The sequence below is a fragment of the Oncorhynchus tshawytscha genome, linkage group LG14, assembly GCF_018296145.1.
Source record: "Oncorhynchus tshawytscha isolate Ot180627B linkage group LG14, Otsh_v2.0, whole genome shotgun sequence".
Lineage (NCBI taxonomy): Eukaryota > Metazoa > Chordata > Actinopteri > Salmoniformes > Salmonidae > Oncorhynchus > Oncorhynchus tshawytscha.
The window spans coordinates 23,708,122-23,724,504 of NC_056442.1; the positions used below are offsets into that span (position 1 = coordinate 23,708,122).

Consider the following 16,383-nt stretch of genomic DNA (forward strand, 5'->3'; position numbering starts at 1 on the left):
AGATTGACTCTGCTTGGTGCGTCCAACAAGGTCTGCCTGCCCTGCGCTCTAACCTCCACGGGGATCCTCTTTGCAGTCGATTGCCCTGGGATGAGATCTGACAGTCTGACACAGGGAGTGTCAGACAATAGCGACAGCGGAAACAGCGGGTTTATACACCATTGCTGCTTTCATCTGTTTCTTGTCAATTCGTGGCAACGTCACCATCTGCAATTCAGGATTAGAGAGGTGGGCACTAGGCTCCACTATAGGCCTATAACACCTGAACGTGCCCAGATTAATTTGGAGTGGACCGTGGGCGGTTTGTGATTGAGATGGGAGTTCCCGCTATAAGAGGGCACCGCTACCCAGCAGTGAGCGCATCATTTACGTATCAACAGACCGAGCTGTAGAATTATGTCTCTCTTCATCAATCATGAATTCACTGCACACAGACTGACTGACCAGAAAGAGATGGATTTTACAGCACATTTTGGAGACCAAGGTCAGTGTAAAGGTAGGCTATGTAAATAGTTTTCAAATGTTCAGGCTGTAGGCCTATGCGTAAAAGCTTACCATCAACGTAAAAAACATGTTACATTACAATAGTGACAGTTATATTTGTTTATTGACTTTTATAGTGTCCTTTAGGATTATTTTATTATGAATAGCATTTATTAATTAAATTGTCAAAATTCTGTCTAGATTTTGCCTAAAATAAATAGAGCACAAAGAAACAAACAAAAACAAAGTCATAATATATAGAAAGATATCCATTGACATAAACAGGAATGCAGATGAAAAGAAAACGAAAGCATACGGTACATTTATTTTAATAATTGTCTTGAATAGTTTTATAACGCTGTACCGGTATTTTGGACTACTTATTAAATAATCATCAATGAACCATATGTTTGGCCACATTTTAATTTCAATTTTCAATTTTCACATTTTTTGTTTTTGTTGTTGTTAAGACGTGAGGAATGACAATGGACTTTCATCACCTGAACCTGAGAGAAGCGGGTGTACAGAGGGCCAAAGGAAGCGCAAAAGAACCATCTTCAGCCACGCACAATTGTCTGAGTTGGAACAAGCTTTCGCGCTGACGCCGTACCCAGACATCACTCTCCGTGAACGCTTGGCCGCACATACGCATCTACCTGAAAGCAAGATACAGGTTTGTGCAGTGATTATAACTAAAAGTTAGTTATTGACCATTTCTGTATATATCTATGCATTTAGGCTAGAAGAACATATTTACCTGACTCTACTCATTGTTCATAGGTGTGGTTCCAAAACAGACGGGCAAGAAGTATCAAGAGTGGAAGACTCACCAAATCAACTAAGCCTACTTCTGGAAGAGGAGGTGTAACATGCCAACCTCTCCCAGTGGTTCCCTCCCCTGGTCCCTCCTTCACTCCAACCACAATGGGGGAGATGTTCCGACCAGACCAGATTCAGTGTGACGATGGTCAGCAGTTCTACTCCGACTGGATCCGTCTCTACAGCAACCCTGTCTCTCATCAGCCTACACCCGTCTCCCCAAACCTGGCAGAATCCCTACTGTGGGAGGAAGACCGTCGATCTCACCTGGGATCTCTTGCTACTACCACTGCACCCATTGGAAGGCAAGCACACGCCACACGGCCATACCGGGATGGGTTCAACCAGCCCTGTGTGGGCACCTCAGGGTATAGGAACTTTAATCTACAGACTCTAGCTGTCTCACAGGAAAGATATGGTCATCAAACCTCAGTGGACCAGGTTGTCACCTCCCATCCACAGCAGGTGTATTGGGATGTGACTCAAGGACAGGGTCATCATCCTCAGGTGGGCCCCCAGACCTCCATCGGATACATCTCAGACCTGATCTATAATGCTGCTATTGTCACCAACTTCCTGGAGTTCTGATGTCCTGTCCCTGCTTACCTATAGCCTGGTTGTCCCAGCTCTGGTGGTGCTGTCTTGCCATGAGGTGGCAAGACAACACAAACAGATGTGGGACCACTAGGCTATACCACTTGCCCAATACAGTACCTTCTGAAAGTATTCACACCCCTTGACTTTTTCCACATTTTGTGTTTCAGCCTGAATTCAAAATGGATCCAATATTATTTTTCTCATCCATCTACACACGATACCCCACAATGACAAAGTGAAAACATGTTTTTAGACATTTAAGCAATTTTATTGAAAATGAAATACAGAAATATAACATTTACATAAGTATTCACACCCCTGAGTCAAAATACTGTAAACTCACCTTCGGCAAGGATTACAGCTGTCTTTCTGGGTAAGTCTCTGAGTTTTGCACACCTGGATGGTACAATATTTGCACATTATTCTTTTAAAAAATCTTTAAACTCTGTTAAATTGGTTGTTGATCAATGCTAGACAGCCATTTTCAAGTCTTGCCATAGATTTTCAAGACAATTTAAGTCAAAACTGTAACTACGCCACTCAGGAACATTCAATGTCATCTTGATAAGCAACTTCAGTGTACATTTGGCCTTCTCCTGTGAATTTGTCTCCCGGGTCTGTTGGAAAGCAGACTGAACCAGGTTTCCCTTCAGGATTTTGCCTGTGCTTAACTCTATTTTGTTTTTAAAAAATCAAAATCAAACTCCCTAGTCCTTGCCGATGACAAGCATACCCATAACATGATGAAGCCATCACCATGCTTCAAAATATGAAGAGTGGGACTGAGTGATGTGTTGTGTTGGATTTGACCCAAACATAACGCTTTGTATTCAGGACATAAAGTACATTTCTTTGCCACATTATTTGTGATTTTACTTTAGTGCCTTATTGCAAACAAATTCATGTTTTGAAATATTTTTATTATGTAATGGCTTCCTTCTTTTCACTGTCATTTAGGTTAGTATTGAAGAGTACCTACAATGTTGTTGATCCATCATCAGTTTTCTCCTATCACAGCTATTAAACTCTGTAACTGTTTTAAAGTCACCATTGGCTTCATGGTGAAATCCCTGAGCAGTTTCTTTCCTCTCCAGTAACTCAGTTAGGAAGGACACCTGTATCTTTGTTGTGACTGGGTCTATTGATACACCATCCAAAGTGTAATTAATATCTTCACCATGCTCAAAGTGATATTCAATGGCCGCTTTTTTTTTACCCATCTACCAATAGGTGCCCTTCTTTTCGAGGCATTGGAAAACCTCCCTGGTCTTTGCGGTTAAATCTGTGTTTGAAATGCACTGCTCAACTGAGGGACCTTACAGATAATTGTATGTGTGGGGTACAGAGATGAGGTAGTCATTCAAAAATCATGTTAAACACTACTATTGCACACAGAGTGAATAAATGCAACTTATTATGTGACTGTTAAGCACATTTTTACTCCTGAACTTGAGGCTTGCCATACATAACAAAGGGGTTAAATGACTCAAGACATTTCAGCTTTTCATTTTTAATGAATTTGTACAAATTTCTAAAAACATAAATCCCACTTTGACATTATGGGGTATTGTGTGTTGGCTGCAACACAACAACATGTGGAAAAGATTAAGGGGTGTGAATGCTTTCTGAAGGCACTGTATGTGTGTTGTCTGTCTCTCCACATTGGCAGAATCTGTGACCACTTGACCAATTTTGTTTGTTTTTATTTTGTTGTTAAATGTGTGAATCTTATGTCTTTCTTTAGCTTGTGAATAATCGTGATAATCGTTTAATTCAACCAAAGAGGAATATATTGATGTATTTCACCATAGTAATGATTGATTAGAAGTTTAATATGACCTTTTTTTAAACAGTTAAATAATATAATATATGGTTACAGAGATAGGGTTATCTATAGAATAGCCCTCTCGTAGTTTTATTTTGTAGGGTCTTTGATGGACAAGCAGCTTTCTGTGGAGGACAAGAGGACCCATATGCATTACATACTGTAATGTTACATAGTTGTTTACGGAGGTATTTGTATTCTACCTGACATAGAATCAGGTCTCATAGATCCATTTGGTCTGTTATTCATTCTAGGCGGATTTGATTCAACATTTAATGTTTCCGTGAGTATTATCTTTCAAAATATCCTGATTAAAATGATTTCTTGTGTCAAGATACCATGACAGAAATAATTATTTTCCAAATAAAAACTTTTTTTTCTCCAATAATATGGGTTGGACAGAGAAAAAATGAATAATAAGAAATAAATTAAAACTGAAGCTCAGCGTCTATCAGCTTACCAGCTCTTTAATTCTAGCTGGGTTTAAGGTCTCCAGTGAAGTATTACATGCGAGTAATACAGTCAAGATAGGACAAGAGCACTATGACAGTTAACCCCGGCCTGCTGGACAGTGATCTCTCAATATCATAATCATCTTTAATACCAAATAATCTTTCAATAAACCCTTAATCTGGGTGTCAAATCTCAGATCTTTGAGATACTTTTTTGTATTCCAGATGTAGTTACATCCTTTAATCTTTCAACCGATAGGAAAGGAAATTGTCCAGAGATACAGTATAGGTGGGGGAAAAGTCCTAACACAAGCCAAAGTCAGATATCGTAGTAAAATGGTTTTGAATCATGAAAAGAGATAAGTGTTGTCATGGAACAGATTTAAGTACTACACAGCTCCCAGGGTAACTATAATTGGTTTGTTTGTTTGTGGCCTGTAAAATCCATCTTGCTCTCTAGTTCCCCTCGAAACAGATAAGTGCCGATCGGTAGTTGAAGACAATACTGTGCCACGTCTGGAAGCAGGATGCTAGAGCAGGGTTTCCCAAACTCGGTCCCGAGGCCTCCCCTGGGGGCACGTTTTGGTTTTTGCCCTAGTACTACACAGCTGATTCAAATAACAAACTCATCATCAAGCTTTGATTATTTGAATCAGCTTTATAGTGCTAGGGCAAAACCCAAAAAATTCACCCAGGGGGGCCCCGTGCTAGAGAGCTGGCTGGAATAATAACTTCACTAGTCATAAACAACCGTATTCTCTAAAGACACTGCCTGTGAGTTTTTCTAGCCCAATTATAGGCTACTACTGGCATGAATAGAAGTGATAAGCCTTTCATAGTGTGAATGTGGGGCGGCAGGGTAGCCTAGTGGTTAGAGCGTTGGACTAGTAACCGGAAGGTTGCAAGTTCAAACGCCCGAGCTGACAAGGTACAAATCTGTCGTTCTGCCCCTGAACAGGCAGTTAACCCACTGTTCCTAGGCCGTCATTGAAAATAAGAATCTGTTCTTAACTGACTTGCCTGGTTAAATAAAGGTTAAATAAAGGTTAAAAATAAATAAAAATGTGTTAACTGTACTCAGTCTGATGTGAGACAATTGTTACTCAAAGTTTACCACTTGCCTCAATTTACTGTAAATGGACAAAAACAACTATTTTATTTCTAATAGAACATGGAATATCCTTAATATTACCAGGGCTAATACAGTCAATGTAAGGGTAAAGTGGGACTTATCAAGAATTGTTATGAAGCAGCTCAAAACTTCAATCCTAACCATAGAGGGGGGTTTGTGTACACACACACACACACACGTTTTTCAGTCAAAATAAAGAAAAACCTTTGAATGAGTAGGTGTGTCTAAACTTTGGACTGGTACTGAATGTATATATATATATATATATATATATATATATTTTTTTTTTTACATTGAACCAAACTGATCTTAGAGGTTGTAATTACATGGCCGTTAACTTTATTGAGTAGACAAACAAACAATATTGACTACACAGAAACACACTGAAGGAGTGTAAAGTACAGTATGAATAAACTATTGTATGAAAAAATCCCCGATACATCCTAGTAGGAAATGATCCTACATTTTCTTTTAAATGGGGTTATTTTAACAGGCCCTATGAAAGCAAAATGGATGGAAATAAATAGCTAAATATCCCAACTTGTTTAGTGCACATTAGTAAATAAACGAGTTGGGAAACACTGAGTCAACGTCATCATGATAGAGAAGCGATGGTAAAACACAAGCAACTTTTACATCTGGGTCACATTCAAGATCTTCACACTGATCCGTTTTCAATTCATGAATAACGTGGGACAATTCTTATCACTAGTTTTGGGGTTAAGTCAAAGCTGTACATCGACTTCCACTCAGGTAGCATAGCGGTTATGAGGTTGGGCCAGCATCCGAAAGGTTGCTGGTTTCGAATCCCCGAGCTGACTAGGTGAAACATTTGTTGATGTGCCCTTGAGCAAGGCACTTAACCCTATTTGCTCCTGTAAGTCACTCTGGATAAGAGTGTCTGCTAAATGACTAAAATGTCATGTAAATTTAACCCGTTTGATTTCCGTCTTTGAAGTCCACTGGTCGGTCAGGTAAGAGCATAGTTCTCCAGCAATGAGTTTTGTTGATAAGAACACTGACTGGTGCTATGGTTCTCCTAGCTCTCCCTCCATGGTCCGTACCAGAACATACAGCTCTGCCAGGCCGACGACGGACGCAGCAATCACTGCAGATATCACCCTCTGAAACACACATCCAAACATATCAACAACGATACTGATTCTTAAACGGGGTTTTGAAATGTACATTTCTTCATGATTACCTTTTCAAACAAGATTTTTGGTCATTTACAACACAATGCAGTACTAGCTTAATCATCGCTTATCACACAATCAAGGTTTAAGTGACACTATTAATCTCGTCAGGCAATAGGGGTGAACGCTTGCCCAGCTTGTACGAGTCAGGGATCTTCGTATGAATTCTTACCGCCGTTGTCTCTGTGAAGAGGTATTGACTGCCGAGATAGGAGCAGGCGAACGTCGCCACCACTGTCACTAGGAAGTTTAAGACCGTCACAACAGCAGCTTTGGCTGAGCGCACTAGAGACAGACCACACACACACACACGTCAACATTAGAGGAGGGAGGGTTGAGGTATAGGTAGATGGAGACGATAGTGACAATCTTAAGAGACTGATTGCATGCAAACGTTTGAAACCCATAGTAACCTTCTTTCCCAAAGTCCGCCAATGTCTCACGACGATTCATTTGCTGGGGGGGGAGAAGTACTCGCATGAATCAACAACAACCAAAACACTAAGCGCTATCATATATTTAAGCTGGTGGCCATATGTCAATCCAATACGTACAGTAGGCTACATGCAGAGTGTGGACTGTGCAATTCACCTGAGTGTTTACATTCCGTGTGATCCTGTTGTATTCTTCATTGGCCAACTTGGCTCTGATTCGCTCCAGACGAGCCACGAGCACAGGGTTCTGTCACAAAGAGGGCGTAACGCTTTAGTGTAGTCCTCATGATGGGTGTCAAATTAAGGGGTCAAGATCTCACTTACTCTGGGGGGCGTTTCAACCTCAGGCAGGTGCAATGAGCTGTCCTCCAACAACTCATTAAGGTAGAAGGGTTGACCTGACAGGAAGGTAAAGTACACATAGGCTAGTACTTCATTCGTGAAATGTAAGACCTGTGCCACTATGCTTCTAGAACTATGTTCGTACATACCATTGTCGAGCAGACATTTATGAAGTTTCCTTGCAGTTCTGAAAGACAGAGTTGATGGCTGTTCCCGTTGAAGAATATCTTCCAATTCTTTCTGTAGTTCTGTTGGAACTGAAGCCTCATCCTTCTCCAGCAAGTCTCTTACCCTCTCTCGAAATGTGTTTCCAATCACAAATGACGACGCCATTCTCTTTAGCTAACGTTAACTGTCAGACTTATGTAGTTAGTTACAATGAAATGTGCTGACAAGTGGCTGGATTAGCTAGCTGTTGTTCGCCCGTAGCTGGCCGGGCAGAGTTAGCCAGCTGATCTAGCTAGCTACAAGAAGAGAATGCTCTGGCTTCATGTATAGCTAGCAAACCTACGACCAGGAGCAAACGTAGGCAGTTTATAAAGATGATCCATTCCCAATTCTTCCCAAATGGATACATTTAGTATTAATCTAATCATCGTATCAAGTACCCATTTTAAGTTGTTCCGATAACGATGAGAGTTTAGCTAATTTTACAAATCTAGAAATAAATACAACCAACAGAGAAAGCTGTCTTTGAAGCGTCTATGTTCACCTTGTGACAGGATCTGACGTACGTAGCTACTTCCACTAAAACATAATAAAAAATACTGTTACTAAACCTTAATACATCCAAAATATTCACTATCAACAGAAGTGTACGGATTTTTTTCCTTTTCGTAATGAAACGTGTATCTCTAGATATTCTGAATAATGTAAATCCACATGGCTTTTTAAAGACAAAAGACCAGGTCGTCCATGCCCTTAATGCTATAACTGCATTCTCTATTGCATCTGGATTAAAACGTTTCTAAATGTGAAATCGTAAAATGTTTATATGATTCTGATGATAAAGAAATATACAAATATTCCTGTACAGGACTGTGTTAAATATTTAGGAATACATTTGTCAAAAAAACACTTAGTCAGACAACGTATGAATTTCTCTCCTAAAATGAAGAAAACCAAAAATATATTTAATACTTGGCTACAAAGAGATGTTTCTATACTTGGGAAAGTACTTCTGTCCAAGGCAGAGGGACTGTCTCGCTTTGTGTACCCCTCATTATCTTTATTTGTAAATCCCTCTACCTGTAAAGAGATCAACAAGACCTTTGACTTCATCTGGAAAAATAAGTCAGTCCTCTCAAATAAAAGAGCTGAAGGAGGTCTGGAAGTGTTGGATTTTGTTGACAAGATCAATTGGTTGAAAATATGTTTGATCAATACAAAATCAATTTGGTATTTCATTCCAAACAATGTTTTTAATAAGTTGGGAGGTCTTCAATTTTTACTGAAACGTAGTTATATTCCTGAACCCGCTAAATTGGCTAGGTTCCACCAACAAGCTTTAATGTCCTAGAAAATATGTTTCCTGCACATTTTTTTCCCCATATAAAGCTTTTTTTGTGTAATAATTCAGATATAACTGTAAGGAATAAGTCATTGTTCTACCCCAGCAGGCATGAGAGGAATATTGACTTTGTTCTTGATGTTTTTGACAACGGGTAATATTCTTGCATATCAACATTTTATAACATTGAATGAGATTCCAATACCTTTCAGAGAGTTTATTTCTGTGATCAAAGCCATTCCCAGTCGTCTAACTACACTAATGAAAACTCATCTTAGCTTTGGTGATGATCATAGTTTGGAAGGCGTGGACTTACTTGAGAAATCTTGTTGTAATAAATACACAAGACAAATTTTCCATTCACGGAGCCATCTGACATTGTCTGGAAAAAAAGCTTGCTTGATGCCTTACAAATATTGTATACCAAGCAAATTTAAGGAAGTGCACTTTAAGATTCTACATAAGATATGTCCATGTAATTCTATGTTGTCCAAATTTGTGGCTACTGATGATATCTGCGTTTTCTGCGAAAAAGAAGGCGAAAATCTGACTCATTTGTTCTATGAATGTCAATCTGTGATAGATTTTGGGGAAAACCTTGCAGAACACTACCCATGTTTTTGACACGAAGGATATAATATATGTTACTATTGCAATGATAACAAGACCATTGAAATGATTGTGATTTTTTAAAATTCTTGTTGCCAAACACTTTATACACAAACAAAAATTCCAGAATTCTATACCAAAATTACAAATATTTTTGATTGAATTTAATCGTCTTGTTAAGACAATATCCTTAGTGAATAACAAAAATAATCACATCTTCCTGAATTATTTTTTCTGAGTGAATAAAATTGCACGAGAATTGTCGTTATTTTTACACTTATTTCTTATATATATTTTTGGGGTTATTTATATATTTTATTTTTGTATATGTATTTATTATTTTCTTGTTTATACCTGTGTTTTGTTGTGTTAGACATGTTTGATGTAGGAATGTCAGTTGTTGATCATTTCTAATTATGAATAAACAATCAAATTAAACAAATATATATATATATATATATATATAAAAATAACAAATAATAAAAAAATACTGCACTTTCAAACATAGTTAATAATATACAGTATTTGTATGCATGTAGGGGAAATTATTATTGTGTTGATTTTTGTGCAGGTATCGTTTTCAAATATAGTTATTATTTCAATTGATTTATTTATATTTCTTTAGCACTTTTCATTGTGGTTAATTTCAGGGGGAATAAAACAAGAATGAAGCTAGTTCAATGACCTAGCCTTGAAATTAATGATTAATAATTAAAGCCCCCACTTAGTTTTCCTTTCTTTAAATCATAATTTTATGTATAATAAGTCACACTGTGTGTGTTGTTTAAAAATATATATATAACTAATGTATTTCCCTGATCCTCCTTGGGCCACTGAAATGCTCAGTCCAACTGTGTGGGCATGGGGATACAAATGTTAATATATTTGCATATACAGCCCTGACTGGCTGATAGAATAATCTAGAGAACACCCTCTTACCCCTTCAAAAAACTGAAAACTAAAAAACAGGAGATCACTGGAACTAAGGAGCCTAGCCTGAACCATGAAAAGCAGCCCCAGACCATTATTCCTCCTCCACCAGACTTTACAGTTGGCACTAAGCATTCGGGCAAGTAGCGTTCTCCTTGTATCTGTCAAACCCAGATTTGCCCGTCGGACTGCCAGATGGTGAAGCATGAGTCATCAATCCAGAGAACGCATTTCCACTGCTCCAGAGTCCAGTGGTGGCGACCTTTACACCACTCCAGCTGACGCTGCTCTGCCATGGAAAGCCATTTCATGAAGCTCTCGACGAACAGTTATTGTGCTGACGTTGCAACCAGAGGCAGTTTGGAACTGGATAGTAAGTGTTGCAACCGAGAACAATTTTTATGCGCTATGCGTTTCAGCAGTCCTGTTCTGTAAGCTTATGTGGCCTACCACTTCGCTGCTGAGCCGTTGTTGCTCCTACAGTAGACATATCCACTTCACAATAACAGCAGTTGACCGGGCAAGCTCTAGCAGGGGATCAATTTGACAAGATGACTTGTTGGAAAGGTGGCATCCCATGACTGTGCTATGTTGAAAGACTGAGCTCTTCAGAGGCCATTCTATTGTCAATGCTTGTCTATGGAGATTGCATTGCTGTATGCTCCATTTTATACACCCGTCAGCAATGGGTGTGGCTGAAATAGCCGAATCCACTAATTGGAGGGGTGTTCCTACACCTTTGTATATATAGTGTATTTATATTCTGGATACTGGTCCGTAAGCTAACTTCCTGCAATTATTTTGCCATGGTGTTTGGTACTTTGCCATGGTGTTTGGTACTATGTGAATACTGTATTCTCGACATAGCTAATTTTATTACTATAGCTCATTTTATTATTTCTATTTGGAGATTATAACAGAACATGGCCAAGATGTTCAAATGTTCATAAATGACCAGCATGGTCGAATAATAATAAGGCAGAACAGTTGAAAACTGGAGCAGCAGCACAGTCAGGTGGAAGTTGAAACTGGAGCAGCAGCATGGCCAGGTGGACTGGGGACAGCAAGGAGTACTGGACTGGGGACAGCAAGGAGTCATCATGTCAGGTAGTCCTGGAGCTCAGGTCCTAGGGCTCAGGTCCTCCGAGAGAGAGAAAAAGAGAGAAGGAGAGAATTAGAGAACGCACACTTAGATTCACACAGGACACCGAATAGGACAGGAGAAGCTCAGATTTTACATAAACTACTGCAGCATTTGGAGGCTACACTGTGGCCCCATCCGAGGTCACTGTACATTGCATTTGATTTATTTAACCCTTATTTTGTGAGTGTTCGTAAATTCACCCTGGAGTGCCAGAGTGCACTCAGAGTGTGCTCTTGGTGTTCTTAAATTCATAGAGTTGTCAGATTGTCTGTTCATAAATTCAGAGTGTTTTGCTCTTGGAGTGTTCAAAACGCATACTGGACTCTCTGGCCAAGGAGTAGGGTTGATCTGAGCGTTCTGACCTCACAGCGGCAGTAAAGCACCCAAGCTAACAGGCTGAAGTTGGCAAGCTTGCTTGCTAGCTACTTCCAGACACAAATGAGAGAACACTACACTCTGACCATTTTACTCGCCCTAGCAGAGCTGTTTAGGCTTTTTTCATGTTATCTAAAGCGTTGGTGACTGTAACTGTGCTGCTGGCAACAATTTAATTATGTTTTTTTGCTGATGTTTACTGACACCGGTCATATTCAACAGGTGTTGCACGTTCGTAAATTCCTCAGTTATTCTGCGCTCTGGCACACTCAGACGGGACTGCTCTGAAATCGGAGTAGATAGCCAGAGTGAATTTATGAATGCACCCTTTACCAGGTAAGATAACTGAGAACACATTCTCATTTACAGCAACAACCAGTGGAATAGTTACAGGGGGATGAATGAGCAAATTGGAAGCTGGGGATGGTTAGGTGGCCATGATGGTATGAGGGGCCAGATTTGGAATTTAGCCAAGACACCATGGTTAACACCCCTAGAGTCCACAGAGACGAAGCTACTGTCCCCAATCACTGCCCTGGTGCATTGGGATATTTTTATTTTAGACCAGAGGAAAGAGTGCCTCGTACTGGCCCTCCAACACCACTTCAAGTATCATCTGGTCTCCCATTCAGGGACTGACCAGGACCAATTTAGCTTCAAAGGCAAGCCAGCACTGGGGTGGTACATTCTGTTCTGACTGTTAAGAAAACTTTCTATTAAAAAAAACACAAGAAAACTTTAGTTAAGTTCAGAGAACATTCTAAATAATGTTATTTAAAAACATATAGATTTTATTCTCAGCATAAACAAAACTTTCTCTAGCCTCTTTCTTGTTAAGTGTTTTCAGGTGTGCGTGCTGGCCTCGCCACTAATTGGCTACACCTCATCTTAATAAGTTATTGTTTCCTTTGAAAAGAGGTCTGTTGGACAGACTAAAATGAACAGCTTTGAATGAGTAAAGAAACAAGGCATGCTAGCTCCATCTTGGTGCCGCAGTGGACTAATTCCCAGTGGTGTAAGTTATTTAAGTCAACATACAGAAGTAGTTTTGGGGATATCTGTACTTGACTATTTATATTTTGGACAACTTTTACTTTACTACATTGCTAAAGACAATAATGTACTTTTCACTCCATACATTATCCCTGACACCCAAAAGTACTCGTTACATTTTGAATGCTAAGCAGGACAGGAAAATGGTCCAATTCACACACGTATCAAGAGAACATCCCTGGTCATCCCTATTGCCTTTGATCTGGCGGACTCACTAAACACAAATGCTTAGTTTTTAAATTATGTCTGAGTGTTAGAGTGTGCCCCCTGGCTATCAGTAAATAAAATGGTACTGTCTGGTTTTCTTAATATTGGGAATTTGAAATGATTTACACTTCTACTTTCAATACGAAGTATATTTTAGCAATAACATTTACTTTTCATACTTGAGTATATTTAAAACCAAATACTTTTACTCAAGCAATATTTTACTGGGTGACTCACTTTTACTTGAGTAAAAGTAAACATACCTTAATTGAAAATTACTCAAGTATGACAATTGGGTACTTTTTCCACAACTGCTAATTCCATGGATAGACAGAAGATTATAGGTTCAAATTTCACAGATGCTGTCAAAATAAACAAATGTATTTGTTTCCATGATTCATGTCTAAGGAAAATAATTTTACATGTGTCCTATCTGTGCTTGGAGAAGAAAAAAAAGAGAGTTTGCCCAGAAAAAGCTAGCAGTGTTATTAAAATACTTTTTGAAACATTTAGTGAAAGTTAAGTAAGTTATTCAAAAAACAAATAACCTATAAATTTGTCCTCAGAGCGTTAATAAAACCTCCCAGGAAAACTTTAATAGAACCAGAGTAAAACATTTTCAGAACCTACCTGCAACCTAAAAATAAATGTTCCCAGAACAGGCAAAATGTTAACTTCCGTTCTTAGAACGTTCGGTTTTACTGGTACGGAAACTTCTGGCTTTGTTCCCAGATCCAATGGGAAACCAAAAACGTACCTTCCCACAACTTCCAAGGAATGAAATTTGCTAGCTGGGTATCTTTTCAAGTTATTATTTTAGAACTCAAGCTCTGGAAGGTAGAACTTCTTCACATTAAAAGGTAGTTCTATTCTTATCCTTACAAAATATGGACTGATGTGACTGATGGCACTTAAAAAAAATTCTATGACATTTTCCATGATCAGACACTTTATCCAGATAGTAAATTAAACACATCTGCACCAAAAACAATTATCAATTACATATGATAAGGACAGATATACACAAGTAATATAATATTCATAAACAATAACTTTATTAAAATAATAAGGTTAGGGGAATATATTGTCTCATTCAAACCTGAAAACAAAGTGCATGTTAGGGCCTACATTACTATCATAACCATATCATACATAACCGCTTGCCCTCACATTCAGGTGACACACAAGCAAACCATGGCTTATTCTCCTTTCTATCTTGCAACAAAGCCAACAATTTCTAGAGTAGTCCTCAAGTACACTGAAGTTTCACCTTCGGTTCTGAAAATCAGCCAAATGTTAGTTTGGTCTATGATCTGTTTGTACTATATAGCCAACTCCTATGGAAACATGGCATGACAACTATCATACATTATGAGTTAGCAAGACCAGGCTAGAGGGATCTGGGACCAGGCTAGAGTATTTTTACAACCTGCACCACCAGTTTAGCAAATGCAGCAGGCACCTCTTTCAGCATCAAACTAGAAGGGCTAGGGGGGAACCAGTTCAGCTGCTTCTCTGCCAGTCGATGTTCACCTGCCTGTCCTGTGTATGTGTGTCTTTGTCTCAATCGCATACTCTTTGTCCTCAAGTATCCCCTCCTTGTCATTTTGCAGGCCTTTCATCAGCGATGACCCTTTAGCACATAAGAAATGGGATCATGAATGTAAGGGAAATGTGTAACTACAAGTTATCAATCTCCCCCCCCCCTCCCCCACACACACCACGAAAAAAATGTTACATTTAAATATCTGACAGTCCATAACTGAAATATTTATGCTCATGTATGCCTGTAAATAGTAAAGTCTCAAACCAACCAGCTAGACCAGGCAGTCATGTGATCTATTATCATAGGATTAGGCAGTACAAAGACAAAATACCTGAAGTGCTGCCTGATTCACTGGTGAAGAAGAGGCAGGATATTTTTATGCTGAAAGACAAATTCCTGAAAAATAGGTTAGAGTTAAATATGTATGCATTCATTCGTCTTCTGTAGCTAGTTATTGCCTGTTGACGGATGCAACAGAATTTCAATCAAATATATGCTTAACTGAACGAACAACAGAAACAGAATACAATATGGACATGTCTTAATGGGGTATAGCCACGTCTCCGATGAATGCTGATGACAGATGCTGGTAACCTTTTGCTGGGACACAGAGTAAAACGCTTAAGTTAAACGCTTAAGTTAAATGTGCTTTCAGACCAGCCTTCCTGATTGAACTTTCGTAAACTACATTAAAATTCACCAGCTAACAAAACAAGTCACAGAGGTTGCCTGCTCAAGACTTAACCTGCTTCCAGCCGAACTAAGCACTGGCAATGCAGACACAACAAGATAACTAGCTAGATGAAAATAAAATAAATACATATAACTTCATAATTACCAGTTAGCTGGATTTGAGTTGACTCACTGAGTGTTGTACATTGTGAATACAGAGTTAGCGTAACAATTGCGTTCAAACAGGGCTGCAATGAAAACGAATGGGCATACAATTAATTGTTAGCTTCAAGCTTTCAAGCAAGACATGGCAATGGACAAATAGTATCTGAGAAAAGCTGAAAGAACTGACCCCTTCTGGCGCAAATTTATTTTGTTCCGTGTTACAACATATCGTACGTAGTTTAATATAGAAAAACAGCGACCTAGCTATACTTACTGTGTAGCCAATGTAACGTTGGCTAGTTAACGTTACAGTAATAATAGCCAGTTTGCAGTGGTAGAAAAAGTACCCAATTTTAAATGTAAAAAATAAAAAATAAAAAGTAAAAGTCTCCTAGCAAAATACTTACTTGAGTAAAAGTCAAAAAGCACTTGGTTTTAAATATACTTAAGTTTCAAAGTACATGTAATTCTCAAAATGAGTACATTGAGGTCGAAATAACACTGGAATTTTGTGACTGCACTGGGCCTTTAAATGGAGATACTTTAAACACAACAGAGTACCTGATGCTAAGGTTAAACTCTTTAGACCCAGTGCAGCCAAAAACATGTATTAATATTTCCACACTGAGGTTGGCATATAATACTGTGAAAATTTTGATAGTGGTGGTATGGAGTTTTGGCCTGCCTGTTGACATCAATAGACCAATAAGAAAGATTTCCAAACCTCCGCCAAAAACAGCTAGTTTTCAAATTTTCCATCGCCACTCAGAACACTCCCAGACAACCCTAACTAAATTTTTGCTTGAGAAATTTCTCTTTGCTAGGAATATTTTTTGACCATTTTAATTGAAAATAATTACAGTAAGGTACTTTGTTACCCAGAAAGTATTTG

General features: G+C 38.8%; 2 protein-coding genes and 1 long non-coding RNA gene across 4 annotated transcripts; 1 reads left to right on the forward strand and 2 right to left on the reverse strand.

Moving 5' to 3' along the window:
* Positions 1–453: 453 nt before the first annotated feature.
* On the forward strand, positions 454–2,062 carry LOC112267368 (homeobox protein SEBOX-like). Its single transcript, XM_024445649.1, has 3 exons — positions 454–484; positions 954–1,156; positions 1,264–2,062. The coding sequence occupies exons 1-3, from the start codon at positions 454–456 to the stop codon at positions 1,888–1,890; spliced, it is 861 nt and encodes a 286-aa protein (XP_024301417.1). The 3' UTR covers positions 1,891–2,062.
* Positions 2,063–5,624: 3,562 nt separating this feature from the next.
* On the reverse strand, positions 5,625–8,012 carry LOC112266809 (transmembrane protein 199). Its single transcript, XM_024444639.2, has 6 exons — positions 7,430–8,012; positions 7,263–7,336; positions 7,096–7,185; positions 6,918–6,960; positions 6,677–6,789; positions 5,625–6,432 (listed from the first exon to the last, which is right to left on the reverse strand). The coding sequence occupies exons 1-6, from the start codon at positions 7,611–7,613 to the stop codon at positions 6,337–6,339; spliced, it is 600 nt and encodes a 199-aa protein (XP_024300407.2). The 5' UTR covers positions 7,614–8,012; the 3' UTR covers positions 5,625–6,336.
* A 6,129-nt stretch (positions 8,013–14,141) lies between these two features.
* LOC112267556 lies at positions 14,142–16,224 on the reverse strand. Of its 2 annotated transcripts, XR_006078804.1 has the most exons (4): positions 15,899–16,224; positions 15,493–15,574; positions 14,986–15,050; positions 14,142–14,741 (listed from the first exon to the last, which is right to left on the reverse strand). It is a non-coding gene; the product is annotated as an uncharacterized LOC112267556 (long non-coding RNA). The 2 variants fall into 2 exon arrangements; XR_002956106.2 differs by lacking the exon at positions 15,899–16,224 and having other exon boundaries at positions 15,493–15,826.
* Between the last annotated feature and the right edge of the window lie 159 nt (positions 16,225–16,383).